This window comes from Peromyscus leucopus, chromosome 3, assembly GCF_004664715.2.
Source record: "Peromyscus leucopus breed LL Stock chromosome 3, UCI_PerLeu_2.1, whole genome shotgun sequence".
In the NCBI taxonomy this organism is placed as follows: domain Eukaryota; kingdom Metazoa; phylum Chordata; class Mammalia; order Rodentia; family Cricetidae; genus Peromyscus; species Peromyscus leucopus.
Genome location: NC_051065.1, coordinates 24,072,891 through 24,087,216, shown reverse-complemented (window position 1 = coordinate 24,087,216; position 14,326 = coordinate 24,072,891). Strand labels below are relative to the sequence as shown.

General features: G+C 40.8%; 1 protein-coding gene and 1 pseudogene across 2 annotated transcripts; one reads left to right on the top strand and one right to left on the bottom strand.

The window, feature by feature from the left end:
• Positions 1-6,974: 6,974 nt before the first annotated feature.
• Positions 6,975-11,878, bottom strand: Mterf1 (mitochondrial transcription termination factor 1). Of its 2 annotated transcripts, none has more exons than XM_028862623.2 (2): positions 11,777-11,878; positions 6,975-8,258 (listed from the first exon to the last, which is right to left on the bottom strand). In XM_028862623.2, exon 2 carries the CDS (start codon positions 8,231-8,233, stop codon positions 7,094-7,096), a length of 1,140 nt encoding a protein of 379 aa, XP_028718456.1. In that variant the 5' UTR covers positions 8,234-8,258; positions 11,777-11,878; the 3' UTR covers positions 6,975-7,093. The 2 variants fall into 2 exon arrangements, with proteins under 2 accessions (XP_028718456.1, XP_028718461.1); XM_028862628.2 differs by having other exon boundaries at positions 11,808-11,860.
• Positions 11,640-13,411, top strand: LOC114687297 (annotated as a pseudogene).
• The last annotated feature ends 915 nt before the right edge of the window (positions 13,412-14,326 follow it).

Genomic DNA, 14,326 nt, shown 5'->3' with positions numbered 1-14,326 from the left:
AAGGTCATTCTAAATCAAACGTGTAACGAATCCGGGCTGTTTCCGGCCGCGCTCGCACATGTGATAACTGCACTCGGTGTCTCGTTCTGAGGGCGCAGTGCGCTCGCTTTGCACCTCACATGCCACTGTACAGCGCGGAGGAGCCGCCAGCAACGCCTCAGCGGGACACGACCGTGCGTTAGGAACTGTAGTGTCTCACTGTTCCTGAGGTTTCCTGCTCTCATGAAAATAGAATGCTTACGGCTTTTACTGTTTTCCTATTGTAATTCTTCAGCACACATCAAATTAGAGGATCTTTGTGTTAGAACGTTTGACTTTTAAAAATCCTGAGTTCTTGACTTTTCATTTTTGAAAAGTCCTTAAAGAAATCTTAGCTTAGTTAGGAATAGAACAGAATTTCTAACAACTTCTGCAATGGCCCTAAATATACTTTCGTTGTTTCACACATCTATTTATGTGAATTGGTTCTCAACATTGACAACTAGAAAATCAAAACTATCAATCACCACCCCCCCAAAAAAAAACACTGAAAATGCTCTAGGTTCTCTAGTATCAAATAGTTAGCGAAGATTTAATTGCTTGGGTAAAAGCAAACAAGTACATCAATAGTGTGCAAATTTGCTTTCAATCATTCACAAATGGGAAAATTATATGTATAGCAAAGAACTACTTTAAAATAAATTTCTTTGTGATTTATTATCAGTAAATGTTTTGCTTATATGCCTATTTTATATACATCTATACCCAGCTATCTAATAATTTCTCAAGGGAAAAAGGGTTGTAAGTAGAAACAGCGTATGAAGCCCTGGTCTAACCTAGGCCACAGTGTGACTTGAGTATAGGTTGCTAAGAGTAAGACCAAGGCAGAGGCTTGTACAGTTTAGGACTCTTGATTACTCCACTTAAAATAAAAATAAAAAGTTTGGGATATGAATATGAATCTATCAATATTTGTTCCCACTAGGACTTGCAACATCTTTTCTAAAAAGAGGTATTGCTTTCTTCTTGGCGTGACATATAAAGTTAGATCCAGTTGTTTAAGAATGTTTAAGAGGATCTAGAAACACACATACACACACAGAGAATTTTTTTCCCTTCTTTTTTTGTTTAAAGACAGTTCTCACTAGCTCCAGCTGGACTTAAACTCCTGGTCCCGTATACCCCCAAGTGCTGCTATTCCAGTGACGTACCACGCACTATATCGAGCTAAAATTGTAGAAGTTACTACTAGGCGGTCAGGCATTTTAAGCCAGTGTTGCATGAACTGTTCAACTTGGCTGAGTATGCGAAGGCAATGAAGGGCCAGACTTGACTTTACAGACTCCCTCTTAGGGAAGGGCTGTCATCTTAGACCACCTGGTGATGGGGGCTGGACTCAGTTCCAGGAAGAATCTCAGGAACACGTCGTGACAACAAAACTCCAACAGAAACCCTAGAAACAGCCAATTAGTTTCAAATGTGGTTTTGTGCTGAAAGCCTAGACCAATAGTTTCAAAAAATCACCCTGCCCATATCCCTTCAGCAAATCCCCAAATGCCAAGGCAAGGCATGTAGTTCCCGGCTGGTGGTTTTCCCTTTAAAAACTCTCCTATCCCGGAGCCCCCCACCAAGGCTACATTTCCCTCCATCCACTGCATCAGTGCATAGGGTGGTGGTCTGGGTTCAAACCTGAAAATAAAAAGACCCTTGTGTGCTTGCATCAGAAACTGGCTCCTTGGTGGTCTCTGGGGAGTTCTTGACATGGGCACAAGAAGTACAACTGAAGACCACACCATTTAAAAAGTATAATTTGATAAGTTGTCATGCATATCCACTCAATCAGAAAACCATCATAATCAGAAAAAAAAGAAAAGAAACTAAGAGAGAGAGAGGGAGGGAGGAAGGGAGGAAAGGAAAGGGAAGGGAAGGAAAAAGGAAAGGAAAGGAAAGGAAAGGAAAGGAAAGGAAAGGAAAGGAAAGGAAAGGAAAGGAAAGGAAAGGAAAGGAAAGGAAAGGAAAGGAAAGGAAAGGAAAGGAAAGGAAAGGGAAGAACAAGTCAGTGAAATGATCCCTAATGATATCCTGCTATACTTGAAGACCGGAGTCTAGCAGAGTTGTCATCAGAGAGGCTTCATCCAGCAACTGATGGAAACAAACACAGACCCACAGCCAAACTTTAGGCAGAGCTTGGGGAATCCTGCAGAAGAGGTGGAGGAAGGATTGCAGGAGCCAGAGAGGTCAAAGACAAAAGAAAACCCACAGAATCAGCTAACCTGGGCTCACAGGCTCACAGAGACTGAACCAACAACCAGGGAGCCTGCATGGGACTGACGTAGGCCCTCTGCATATGTTATGGTCATGTACCTTGGTCTTCTTGTGGGACTCCTAACAGTGGGAGCGGGAGCTGTCTCTGACTCTTTTGACTGCTTTTGGGACCCTTTTCCTCCTACTGGGTTGCCCTGTCCAGCCATAATACAAGGGGAGGTGCCTAGTCTTACTGCAACTTGATATGCCATGTTTGGTTGATATCCATGGGAGCTCTGCCCTTTTCTGAAGAGAAACTGAGGAGGAGTGGGGGGGGGGGGTAAGAGGAGAGGAGGGAGGGGAAACTGCAATTGGGATGTAATATATGAGAATAAATTTTTTAAAAAGAACTAACAATAAAACAAAGTAAATTGAGAGGTTAAAAAAAGCAGAGTTTAAATTTCATTAAAAACAAAGGCTGATATAAAAAATCCATTGATGCCGTTCATTTCAGGATTGAAAGGGATGGTCTTAAAGGGATTTCTCAAAAGTCATCATTCATCCCCAATTTAAATAAACAAATCTTTGTCAACTAAGAATAAAAGGGCATTCCCTCAATTTCATGATTAGCTGTAACTTTATCTCTTTGTATTGTTCAATGATTTGAGCAATGAATGTACATTACCAGAGAACAAATTCCTTTCCACTGTAAATATTTTTATTTTTTTTTTACTTTTAAAAGAACATTATACATACATACAATATATTTTTATTATATTCACCTCCCCCGCCCAACTCCTCCTGGATCCACTCTCCCCATCCCTCCCAATTTCATGTCTTTTTTTAATAACACATTGAGTCCAATTTGTGGTGCCCATATATACACCAGTGTTGAGCCATCCACTGAAGCATGGTCTGCCCACCAGAGGTGACATCCACAAAAGAGCGAGCAGCTAACTCTGTCTCCACTACAGCCACCAACTGTCAATGACCCCTCGGCTAGGGATGAGGACTTTCGAGCACCTTTTGCCCTCCAAACTAAAATGCTAACTGGCTTGAGCCAGTGCAGGTCTTGTGCAGACCACCAAAGCTGCTGTGTATTCATGGATGCAATGGGATTTTCATGTCCAGAATTTACTGTTTATCACTAGTGTGCCCCAACCTCTGACTCTCAAAATCTTTCTACCGCCTCTTCAAACTTTTTTGAGTTTGAGAAGATGTATGATACCAGTGTCCCATTAATGACTGAGCACTCCACAGACATTTATTCTCTGCACTTTGATTAGTTGTGAATTTCTGCATTAACTACCACCCATTGCACAAATAAATTTCTCTAATGAGAACTGAGATTCATTAGAGCTGGGCACGAATCTATGGGCATAGCTGTATATTTAAAGAGCAGTTTGATATCATCCCTTCCCTAGGACCTATGAGTTCCTCAGCCATTAGTTCTTGGCTAGATCTACAGTCCCAGGAAGAACAAGGTCCTAAGTCTGATTGACTATCTCATGGCTGACAGACAGGTGTTTTAAAGGCCAACATTTCCTGACACTGAGGCTCTTCAAGTTTCATTCCTGTTTATGCCATATTGCCTCAAGAACCTGCTGTGACAGGATTCATTTTGATAACGGGAGGGAGGAAACAATTGTAAGCAAGTCATTTGTATGTTTTATTTATTTAATGTGTATATGTGCACCACATGTATACAGGTGCCCAGAAAGGCCAGAAGAGGGTATCAGATCTCATAGAGCTAAAGTTAAGACAGTTGTGAGCTGTCTGATATGGGTGCTGGGAACCAAACCCAGGTCTCAAGAGCAGCAAGTGCTCCTAACCACTGAGCTACCTCTCCAGCCCCCATATGGATCTTCTTGCCCATTTTCATTATTGTGTTACTCCCTCAAACGATGCTCATGCTTCTGAATTCTTCTGATCATTTCAATATGACTGACAACTCCCCATTTGTTTTCACTTGTTTTTTTGTTTTGTTTTGTTTTTTTTTAAATTTGGAGCTTAGCTAAGTAAGGAAAGCAGAAAAATGCAAGATCTATTTTGCAAATATAAAATACAAGTTTTTGGTTCTGATTTAAACCATATTTTTGACAAGGATTTTAAGCTGATTAATTTCTAAGTGTATTTGGTACAGAGACAAAAGATTCACTGATGCAACCCCATCCTTTCTGTATCATTATTAATCAAATAAATATTTGAAATTTTTTTCTTAATGCAGCATGTGTAAAGACTGAACTTCTATGCATGAATGCTTTGTGTTCACTGTAAAGTTCTAATACGGAATTATAATTCTCCCATCTACTTTTGAACATTCAGTGTCACCATCATCAACTATCAAGGTACTTTCCCAAGGTACTATGCCCAAATAACATGTGCCACGTTGTATGTTTGCGTGGATATATTATACAAAGAAAAACAGGAAGGGTGGCCGAAATGCGGCTTATCTCTGGAAGACAATATCATAAGTTTTTCTTCTTTCTTGTGATTTCATGTCCTACCTACTCTCAAACACACCCACTGAATCTATAAATGTTCCTTTCACTTACAGCAACAACAACAAAATAGTACTTGGGAACTTTGGAGTTTGTGTTTGTTGCTCTTACTTGTTTTCAAGAATCGGCTCCCTGGTGGGAGCCTGAGCCTTTACCTTCATCAACACACCTGTCTGTCTACAGGCCGATGTGCTTAACTCTGTGATCTGGGTGTCTCTAACATCTCATCTGATTTAAACATTTTTTAAAAAGGGCTGGAGAGATGGCTCAGAGGTTAAGAGCACTGCTTGCTCTTCCAAAGGTCCTGAGTTCAATCCCCAGCAACCACATGGTGGCTCACAACCATCTGTAATGAGATCTGGCGCTCTCTTCTGGCCTGCAGGGATATGTGCAGACAGAATACTGTATACATAATAAATAAATCTTAAAAAAAAAAAAAAAAACTAATTAAAAAAAAAGGCTCTCCTTCAATTGCACTCAAACCCTGTTGTTTGAAACGTTAATCTTGCCTGGCAGTCACACCCATATCCTTGCCCCCATGTCTTTAATGCCCAATGGCTGTATATTATACTTCTGTTCGTCCTATATAACCCAATGGCATTTACAACCACAACTGCTACACAGTTTCTGCTAGCCAGGTACAATCTACAAACAACACAAATTTACTCTAGTGGTGCCAGTGTTGCTGTGTCCTAAGGGCTCTCTCTGGGGAGAGGGTGAGAAGACGAGAAGTCACTGACACAGACTATGTGAGTGAGGTGAAAAGCAACCAGCAGACTCATATATTCAGCAATGGGGAGAGCCTTATATACCCTCCTCCCAGCACCCAGGCTGGGGCCCGTCTGGTGACATGGTGTGGTTGCCTCTCATTGGCTGGGCACAGTGAGGACCTCTGACAGCACCTGTTGCTAGGCCCTCAGGCAGACCTCAGATTGGCTCATCTCTTGGCCTTGCAGACCTTATTTTCCTACACTATAGGACAGAGGTCGGATACTGGTTCCCTAAGCTAATCTCAACATGCCAACAGGATCAGCCCTAAGGGAGAATGCTTCTGTGCCATCCCTAAAGGAGAATGTATCTGTGCCTAAGCCACCTACATTCCCTACCTATGGCGGCTCGTTCCTCTATAAAAGCCCAAAACAGCAGACAAGTCTTTCTTACATTCTATCCCTCTGACATCTTATATACCCTTCTTCCATTTTTAATGGCCTTCTGATTAGATGACCTAATGACCACCCAAAGAATTCAGGATCATCTCCCCTTCTTAAGACTTTTAACATAAGCATTTTTGAGACAGTCTCAAGGTTATAAACCTCAAATTCAGAATACTCCTGCCTCAGCTTTCCAAGTGCTGAGATACTTAAGCACATTTTAATTTAATATACCTGCAATGTACCATATCTTCATGCTTCTGGCAACTAAGATATTAACATCTTTGAGTAGCCATTATTCTACCTTCTAAGTCACACCTGTATAAAAGAAATCAAATATACCAACCCATAGTTAATTTTGTCATGGGGAGGACACTAGTTGTTCAAATGAAAAATGTAAATGATGAAAACTCAACATTTTACTGTTTTTACTGGCATGACACTCTGAAATTAAACCCTAATTATTTATATTGAGATAAAAGAACATCTTGGGAATGAAAACAGTGAGAATAAACAGAACTAACACGTACAAAATCATCAATTTCTTTTTCTGTGCTGGGCCTCTGGCCAAGGGCCTTCCATGTGCTGAGAAAGCTTTCACCCACTAAGCTATGTCCTCAAACCAAGTCTGTTGACTGTTAAAAGCTGAACGGGAACTATGAAAGCAAATTCCATACAACCTTTCTACACACTGTCCTACTGTAGAATTCAGGGACAGAGCAGCCACAGCCTACACCATATATAGACTGTTATGTTAACTTAAACTAGGAAGGAGTAGCTGGAAGGACCATATTTGAGCACACACTGAGTTCTTATGACCTATAAAACAAAATATCCACAGTGTCATTATGCATGAGTCTGTGGTGAAAATCAAAACTTATGAGCCAGCAAGACAGCTCAGTGAGTGAAGACACTTTGCCTCCAAGCCTGATGACTAAGTCTATCCCTGGCACCCACATAGCACAGAGGCCCAACTCCTAAAATCTGTCCTCAATCTCCCCATGTGCCACGGCATGCACACACACGTGAACACATGCAGACACACACACACACCCCAAAATACATACATACAAACAAAACACACATATACAAATAAATGTAATCTTAAACATTTTTAAAAATATTTATTTAAAAAAAAATAAAACTTTTGTTTTGGAAATGCCCAAACTGGGAATAGCACTACACTGTAAGATTCCTTGAGACTCCTCCAGTACCGTCCTATTCATTTAATTTCTTCAATTTAGCTTTATATCTTTTCTGACTCCAGGACAGGAGAGCAATGTTGGATGACCTCAAGTCATATCCAGCATGTGCCAACTCTTTGATTCGAGTTTTTAAAGTATTTATGCTTGCATCCAAAACCCTAGGGTTTTCAATTATTTGTGAAATGCTGATTTTTCCTTCTATGAGGCAGTCTATTTTATCATTAAACTTTTTCTCTGACAAGAAGACCACATTCAGATAGCTTAGGACAAACTTCTGCACCTCCTCATCAGTGCATCCCAGAGACAGCAGCTTCTCTTGGATATTTGTGTAGTTCCTTTTGGTACAGTCATTGGAAAGATCCAGGATTCCAGCTCCTGGGCCACATATCAGAAGCAGCAGGTTCTCCTTGTTTAAGTTGAAAGTTGACTGTAGAAATTCAATGTTAGTTTTTACCCGTTTGGTGCTCTGAATTAAGATGGAAGGATTTTTACAAATTATCTTCCTGACAAAATCTGTGGGATCATTGTGACCTAAGGATATACTGGTCTCATGCAAAAATTCAACCATTTGTTTATTCAAATTCAGGCTATTGGAGAAGGTCCTAGGAGCATTGGTCAACAGTCGGTAGAGGCATTTATTAGTCAATCCAACAGAGCAGAGGAACTTTATATTATTCTCTAAGTTTAGGTTGTTATTAGACCGAAAAAAGGATTCAGGAGAACGCTTCAAAATATTTACAATTTCAAGGTCTGATGCCATAATCTTTCTCCACAGCTCCCACCTTTTTGAAAGACCTTCCAGAGTGCGTGTTATGGCTCGTGGGTATCTTGATATGATACTACCAATGACTTTGTCACTAGCTCCTTTGGAAAGAAGGAATATCTTCAGCGCCTGCTCATTTGTACTCACCCTGTTAAACACTCCAGGCTGCCGTCTCCTCGCCATGTCAACATCAACTCCCATGGTGAGTAAGTTCTTCAGTAGGTCCTCATTCTTCAAGGGCTCCCTGTCTTTACCGTCACATTTCACACTAAAAGGCCTCAATGAAATCGATTTGAGGAAAATTTCTGCTGAATATTGGATCATCCAACCTCTCGAACCAAAGAGGAAGTTCCTTGTCATACACCAGACGTTCCTTGACGCCATAATCATCAGATAGCCCAAAGCTTTTCAAATGCTGTGTAAAACAACATACAATGTTAACATATAATACTATAGGATGCCTTGTTAAATAGTCGATGGCAGTATTATGATCCTTTCAATACAATGGCCCTTTCCAGAAGAAAACACCTACTCCTTCACCCTTCCCTGGCTCTGCTCTCAGACTCCGCCTCACCACTTGTGTTGGGTACCTACGGACATAGGGCTCTACCACCTTCAGCATAAAGAGGAGCAGAATAGCACCACTGCTGCACAAGACTGCCCTGCCCCTGGATCTTCTTCTTACTTTACTGTGCCTGTTTTGACTATCTGGAATCAGTCCCCCTTCCCCCCAACATTCACACACACACACACACACACACACACACACACACACACACACAATCTCTTTTTTTGTGGTTTCTACAGCTTGGTTTGTTCCTAGTAAATGGCATTTTTACTACCATCTTGCCTTTCAACTCGTCAGATGTCTGACCTGACCATTCCCACAGACACTAGATTTCTTTGTTTCTGGCCACCTTGATTTCAAACCATGAATACAGCCCCGAAAAACAACACTTCAGATTGTCTAGTTTCCATCTTTAGTGTCTTTTTCTGGATTTATAGTATCCTTTAATGGATCACATTGATTCCTAGCTTATTCAAATCTCTGGACAACAGCTACCAACACCAATCTCCACCTCAGTTGACCAAATTGTTTCCTTGATTGTAATGCAATATTTCTAAGTTAATCTCCATCTTCAAAATTATAGAACTGAGGGAACAGAGTATTCAGTGGTAGGTTCAGTGGCACAGCACGTGCTCAGCATGCATGAGGACTTGAGTTCGAACCCCAACACCATAAAGGAGAAGGAGGAATTGGTTTTCTAAGTTAAGGGTTGTTTGGTCTTAAATCTAGGACAAATGGCTGAGGTGCCTGTTTAACACACCAAAGCTGACCTGGCTGCCAGGTTCTCCCAGCACCCCTCAGTCCTTACCTGTCACAGGTTGGCCTTCCCCAACCCTATCCTGAATGCTCCAGTCCAGGGGCTGGGCTGCCCTCCCCACAGCTGCCCATCCCTATATAATCCAGCTATTCTGGCTATGCTGGCTCTTTTAATCCTTCTTAGCATTTTTGCCTTTTGGCCTCTTGGCCCCCATACAAGGTTCCGCTTTCTCCCTCTCCCTTCCCCAGCTCCTCACACAGCCCAGCTCAGTCTACTTGTCATGTCCACCCTGGACTCTTCCATATGCCTCTGGCTGTTTTGTCCCTCATATCTACAATAAACCTTTTTCTCCACCATACCTAGAAACAGTCATGTCCTCCTTTTATTTCTTTTTTTTTTTTTTTTTTCATTCAAGAGTGGCTCCTAGTAGGTCAAACACTCCAATGATGGCCATATAACCAAAGGAATATAGGTAACTCTAATTGAACTCAATGGTGAGAGAGAAAGAGAGAGAGAAAGAACAAAGTTGAATGGTTATAGCATGGAATGTGGATCTAGGAGGAGTTGGACGAGGGGGTGAATATGATCAAAACTCTCAAGTAATTAAAGAAAAAATATACATTCAAAAAGAACTAAGGCTCTAGCTTGTACCATTTCCCTTCCAGACACTCATGGGTGACCTCTGCTGGAGAACAGAACTAAACACTATCAGATTACAGTCAGACAAAGTTTTATAAAGAGCTTTATAAAAGTAAGAGTGCAAAATGATCCAACAGGATATAAAGAGGAAAAACAGTATAATTCTTAAACTATACTCGTCTTATCCTGTGAAAAATTTTACTTTTAGTGAATTCTCTTCAGATATTTAGCGCTATAGTAAACAGATAAACATGCCACAGAATATTCAAGAGAAATTCTAATACAGATAAGCCAAAAATATGCAAAAGGTATGCCAAGACTCCTAACAAAGGGGTAAAAAAAAGATCTGTTAGGGTTTCTGTTAGATCTTCACAATTTGATTTTGTTTCTCTTTATATAACTTATTCTCAAACAAATAACTTCTAAATGAGTCAACATGCCCAGGACTGAACTGAGCATCTGTGAAGCCCCAAACCAGCCCTCCTCTGATTAATGCCATTTAAGATAAGCACCAGGAGGGCTTGACTTTCTTCCTCTTTCTTAACCCTAAAATCATCAAACTGCACATGTAGCTTCACTCAAAAAGAGTAACAAAGCAATCTTATTCTGAACATCCTGGCACATTCTAATCTCTTTGTCTTTGCTGTCTTCACATTATTTTTAACTGATATAACAATAATTTTATTGCCCTCATTACCACTGACCCACACCACTGGCCCTCTTCCTCCTCCCAAAGTTCTTCTTTTGCTTCCATGTCACACACATGCATATACATATATAACTTACATAAATCTAAATTCTACATTAGAAACATGCCCTATTGTTTTTCCCCATAATTTTTTTATTGCCCATCCCCTTGTTAGATTCCCTTTCTCCCAGTCAGTGCTTTCTACTTTCCTATTTCACACACACACACACACACACACACACACACACACACACACACACACACGCTCACACCTTTCTGAGTTTCATTTATATTGTTAAACTGTCTGTTCTTTCTGATAGGGTCAATTTCTTGAATCCTAGCTGTACAAGCAAAGTGTTGCATAAACACAATCTCCCTTTTAAAACAGATTGTTGAGCTGAATTTGTAACCTCTGGCAAGAGGTTACAATAACCTAAGGCAATTTTTTAAAAAAGCAAATATCGAATAATTTACTTTGATCTTCCTCTCAAAATAAACCATCTTCTTAAGTAATGTTAAATTTAGCGAATATGATAAAAAAAAAAAAAAAAAAAAAAAAAAACCCTTGGTGACTGTAACTAGCGAGGTCTAAGGAGGAGGATTTATGTTCCCTTCTGTTCCATAGATGGTCAGTTAACGGCCTTTTGAAGAAAACAGCTAATCACTGACACTGGGGCACCACAATCCAGCCAATCTTTTAACCCAGCATTTAAGTGTAGTGACTTTTACAGAACTACATCTCCACATCCTATCTGTCTTAGATAGGAGACTTTGGATCTCTCCAAAAAAGGTAAGGAGCAGATGTTTCTACCATCACAGCTCCAATCTGGAAAAGAAAAGGCAAAATATCGCCAGCGAGGTAGAGAATAAAGAGGCTAGACACTTTTTTGTGAGACACACTACCTCCCGCAAACTAAACATTTCTCAGTCCCCATGAAAAGAAAACCGCAACAAAACGCCCACCTCCGTGCAAGGTGGGGGAAAGGTAGCGGAATCACAATGGGGTTTAACACCAGAACTCAACGTTTCACGTACATTTTCTCCTTAATCCCCCACATACACAAGGACGTAAGGGGTGGGCACTGTCCCTAAAGTTACGAATTTTGACACAATCCGAGCTCCTTTGCTATCTAAAGTGCAGAGGATGGGTCTAAACTCAGAACCACCGGAACCCCTCATCGCAGGCTGTCCTTCCCTCCCGCGCAATTCTGCTATGGCATTGCACTGCAGGGCAGAGCCTCGCGACCCGCTGAGAAACACTGCAGCAGCTCCCAACCTCACCCGTGCCGTAGTTTGTATTCGCGCTCCATACCAAAGTTCGCGGTAGACACCATTTACTTCCGCTTCTAGAAGCCCAGAAAGGATGGAAGGGCGGAAGTAAAGGCTAACTTCCGGCCTCCGGCCGGGCGCAGGGGTGACGTCATCGAATCTGCGCCCCCAGGCGGCGGTTCCTAAATCCTTGCTAAGCTGACCGCGGCGCCCAGCAGGGGGCGGCAAGAGACCGTTCTGGATGCCAGGACCGGCCTATGGGGCTGGTTTTGGACCTTCTCCGGGGCTGGTATCCTGTCTGTACCAAGAACAGGTTCGGTTTTGGTCACACTCTTCTCTTAGGTTGCTTTATAGATCATTAATTTCTTTTGCATTTTTCTGTTTGGTTTGGTGTTTGCAGGAATAAAGATTTATCTTGGGGAATTTAAATGACTAACAATCAGTTTACCTGGTAAGTGAAACTATCAGTGGTCTCAACTTCCGCTTGAATATTCTCTGCTCTACATGCCCCGCACATTTTCTTTTACGAACACCAGAGCAGGCTTAAGTCTCTATGAAAGTGATGTCGTTGAGAAAAAGTGTAGCTGAGATATTGGAGAGTTTGGGGAATAGGAATACCAAAGGCAGGGAGTGAAAGGTGAGGAGCAAATAAGAAAAGGATTAATAATGCGGGGGCAGAAGGAGAAAATGAGGTAAATGATGTATTAGCAAATCGAATGTCTTTGTTTTATGCTGAGGTCACCACAATGCTGAGAACCTTAAGTGATACAACCATAAAATTTGTAACAGAGAATAAAAATCTACCAATAGAAAATACCACTGATTGTTTTCAGCACCACAGCATACAGAGTCATGCAGGAGATGTCCAGAATACAGAATCAGATCACCAATGAAAAGACAGTATCATTCTGCTTGAGGGTAATGGTGGGCATCATAATACTCTATGACAACGTCCATCCAGTGGGAGCATTGCCAAAACTTCCAAAATTGATATGAAAGGTTGCATCGAAGTTCTTAAAGGACCAACCTCCTAATAGTGTAGAAGGTCTTCTCAATGCTCTCAGGTACACAACAAAACATTTGAATGATGAGACTACCTCCAAGCAAATTAGGTCCAAGCTACAGTAAGAGGTTTGGGGCAAGCCCTGCTGCAGATGGAGCACGGTGTTCTTCAGTGACCGAGAATGCAGACTTTAGTGATTGCCACTAAACCCCTTCATTCTTGCTTTGGTTTCTTTCCTCTGTTCCTCTTTACACTTTTTAAATCATGATCTTGTTCTTAAGACTCCTTTTTTTATGCCAAAATCAGTAAAGTTGCACTTTGAAAGGGATTTTGTCCTGTCCAAACAGGCCATCTAAGGCAGCTAATTATGCATTGCATTGCATTGAGGTGCCTACTGAGAAAAGGTCTGTGACTTGAACTAAATTTTTTTTGAAAACTTATATTTAATATTGCTTCACCAGCATGGCAAAAACTGCCTATTCTGCTATTTAAAACCCTCATGAATGTATTTCTACTGCTGCTTTTTAATGTCCAACCAAATGAAATGTTTAAATTAACTGTGTGGTACAAATGGTACCCAACACAAACATTTTTAAATTAGTAGGGCTTTTGTTTAAAGTTTTAAGTTTGCATTTTGACTTTGTTTTTGGTAAGGATGAATATTGTGTATTAAATCTTTATAGCTAACATTAAAAGCTGTAATGTGTGCATAGAATATTACATATGCATGTTTATGTTAAAAAATGGCTGTTGATAAAATTTTTGAAAAAGGAAAGGAATCCAGAACTAGGAGCAACATGGTAGAGTTTTCCCAAGGCACTGTTCTGGAGTTCTCATCTCTCTTGAGTTTTTATGATGATTAAGTCAACTTTATGTCAGAGTTGTGTTACTATGCAAAGATCTCTTTTCTACAGTCTCTTTTCCTAAAGGATGATGTTAGTGATAATGTTGTGGTTTTAGATGACCTCACTTGGAAGGAGGAGAGTAGGGAAGTCTATATCAAGACAAAGCCCTGCCTAGAACTAGACTTGAAACACTCCAGAGTTAGAGTGAGTGTGAAGTTCAAATACCAAGTTTATGCTATTTTCAGAATTGCCTCTGCCCTTTTATAAACAAATATTAATAATTATACAATAACAGTAATTAATAACAACTATAGTGCCTGATATGTCTGCCTGACTAACTTATCCTTGGGAAGTTCACAGTCCCTGACTTTATCACTTGTGTTTGAGTGGTAAGGTAAACCCAATTACAGTCATAAAGGAATTAGCTCTCCATTCCTCCAAGAGCATCCTCAGTTAAAATACCGCCATTCATGGACCCCAGGATTCAATAAACAAATGCCCTTTCTGCCTCCTCCTCAATTACACAAATCTTCCATTTTCCTGTAGCTTCTGTCGAGGTCATTATCTTAGTTAGGGTCACTATTGGTGTGATGAATACTATCACTATTACTATTGATGTGTTATGCTTCCACATCCTAGTTCATCATCAAAGGAAATCAGGACAAAAATTTAGACAGGGCAGGAACCTGAAGCCAGGAGCTGATATCAGGGCCA

Coding starts and splice junctions, on each gene's coding strand:
- Mterf1 (XM_028862623.2), bottom strand. CDS start 8,233: ATGATTATGGCGTCAAGGAACGTCTGGTGTATGACAAGGAACTTCCTC.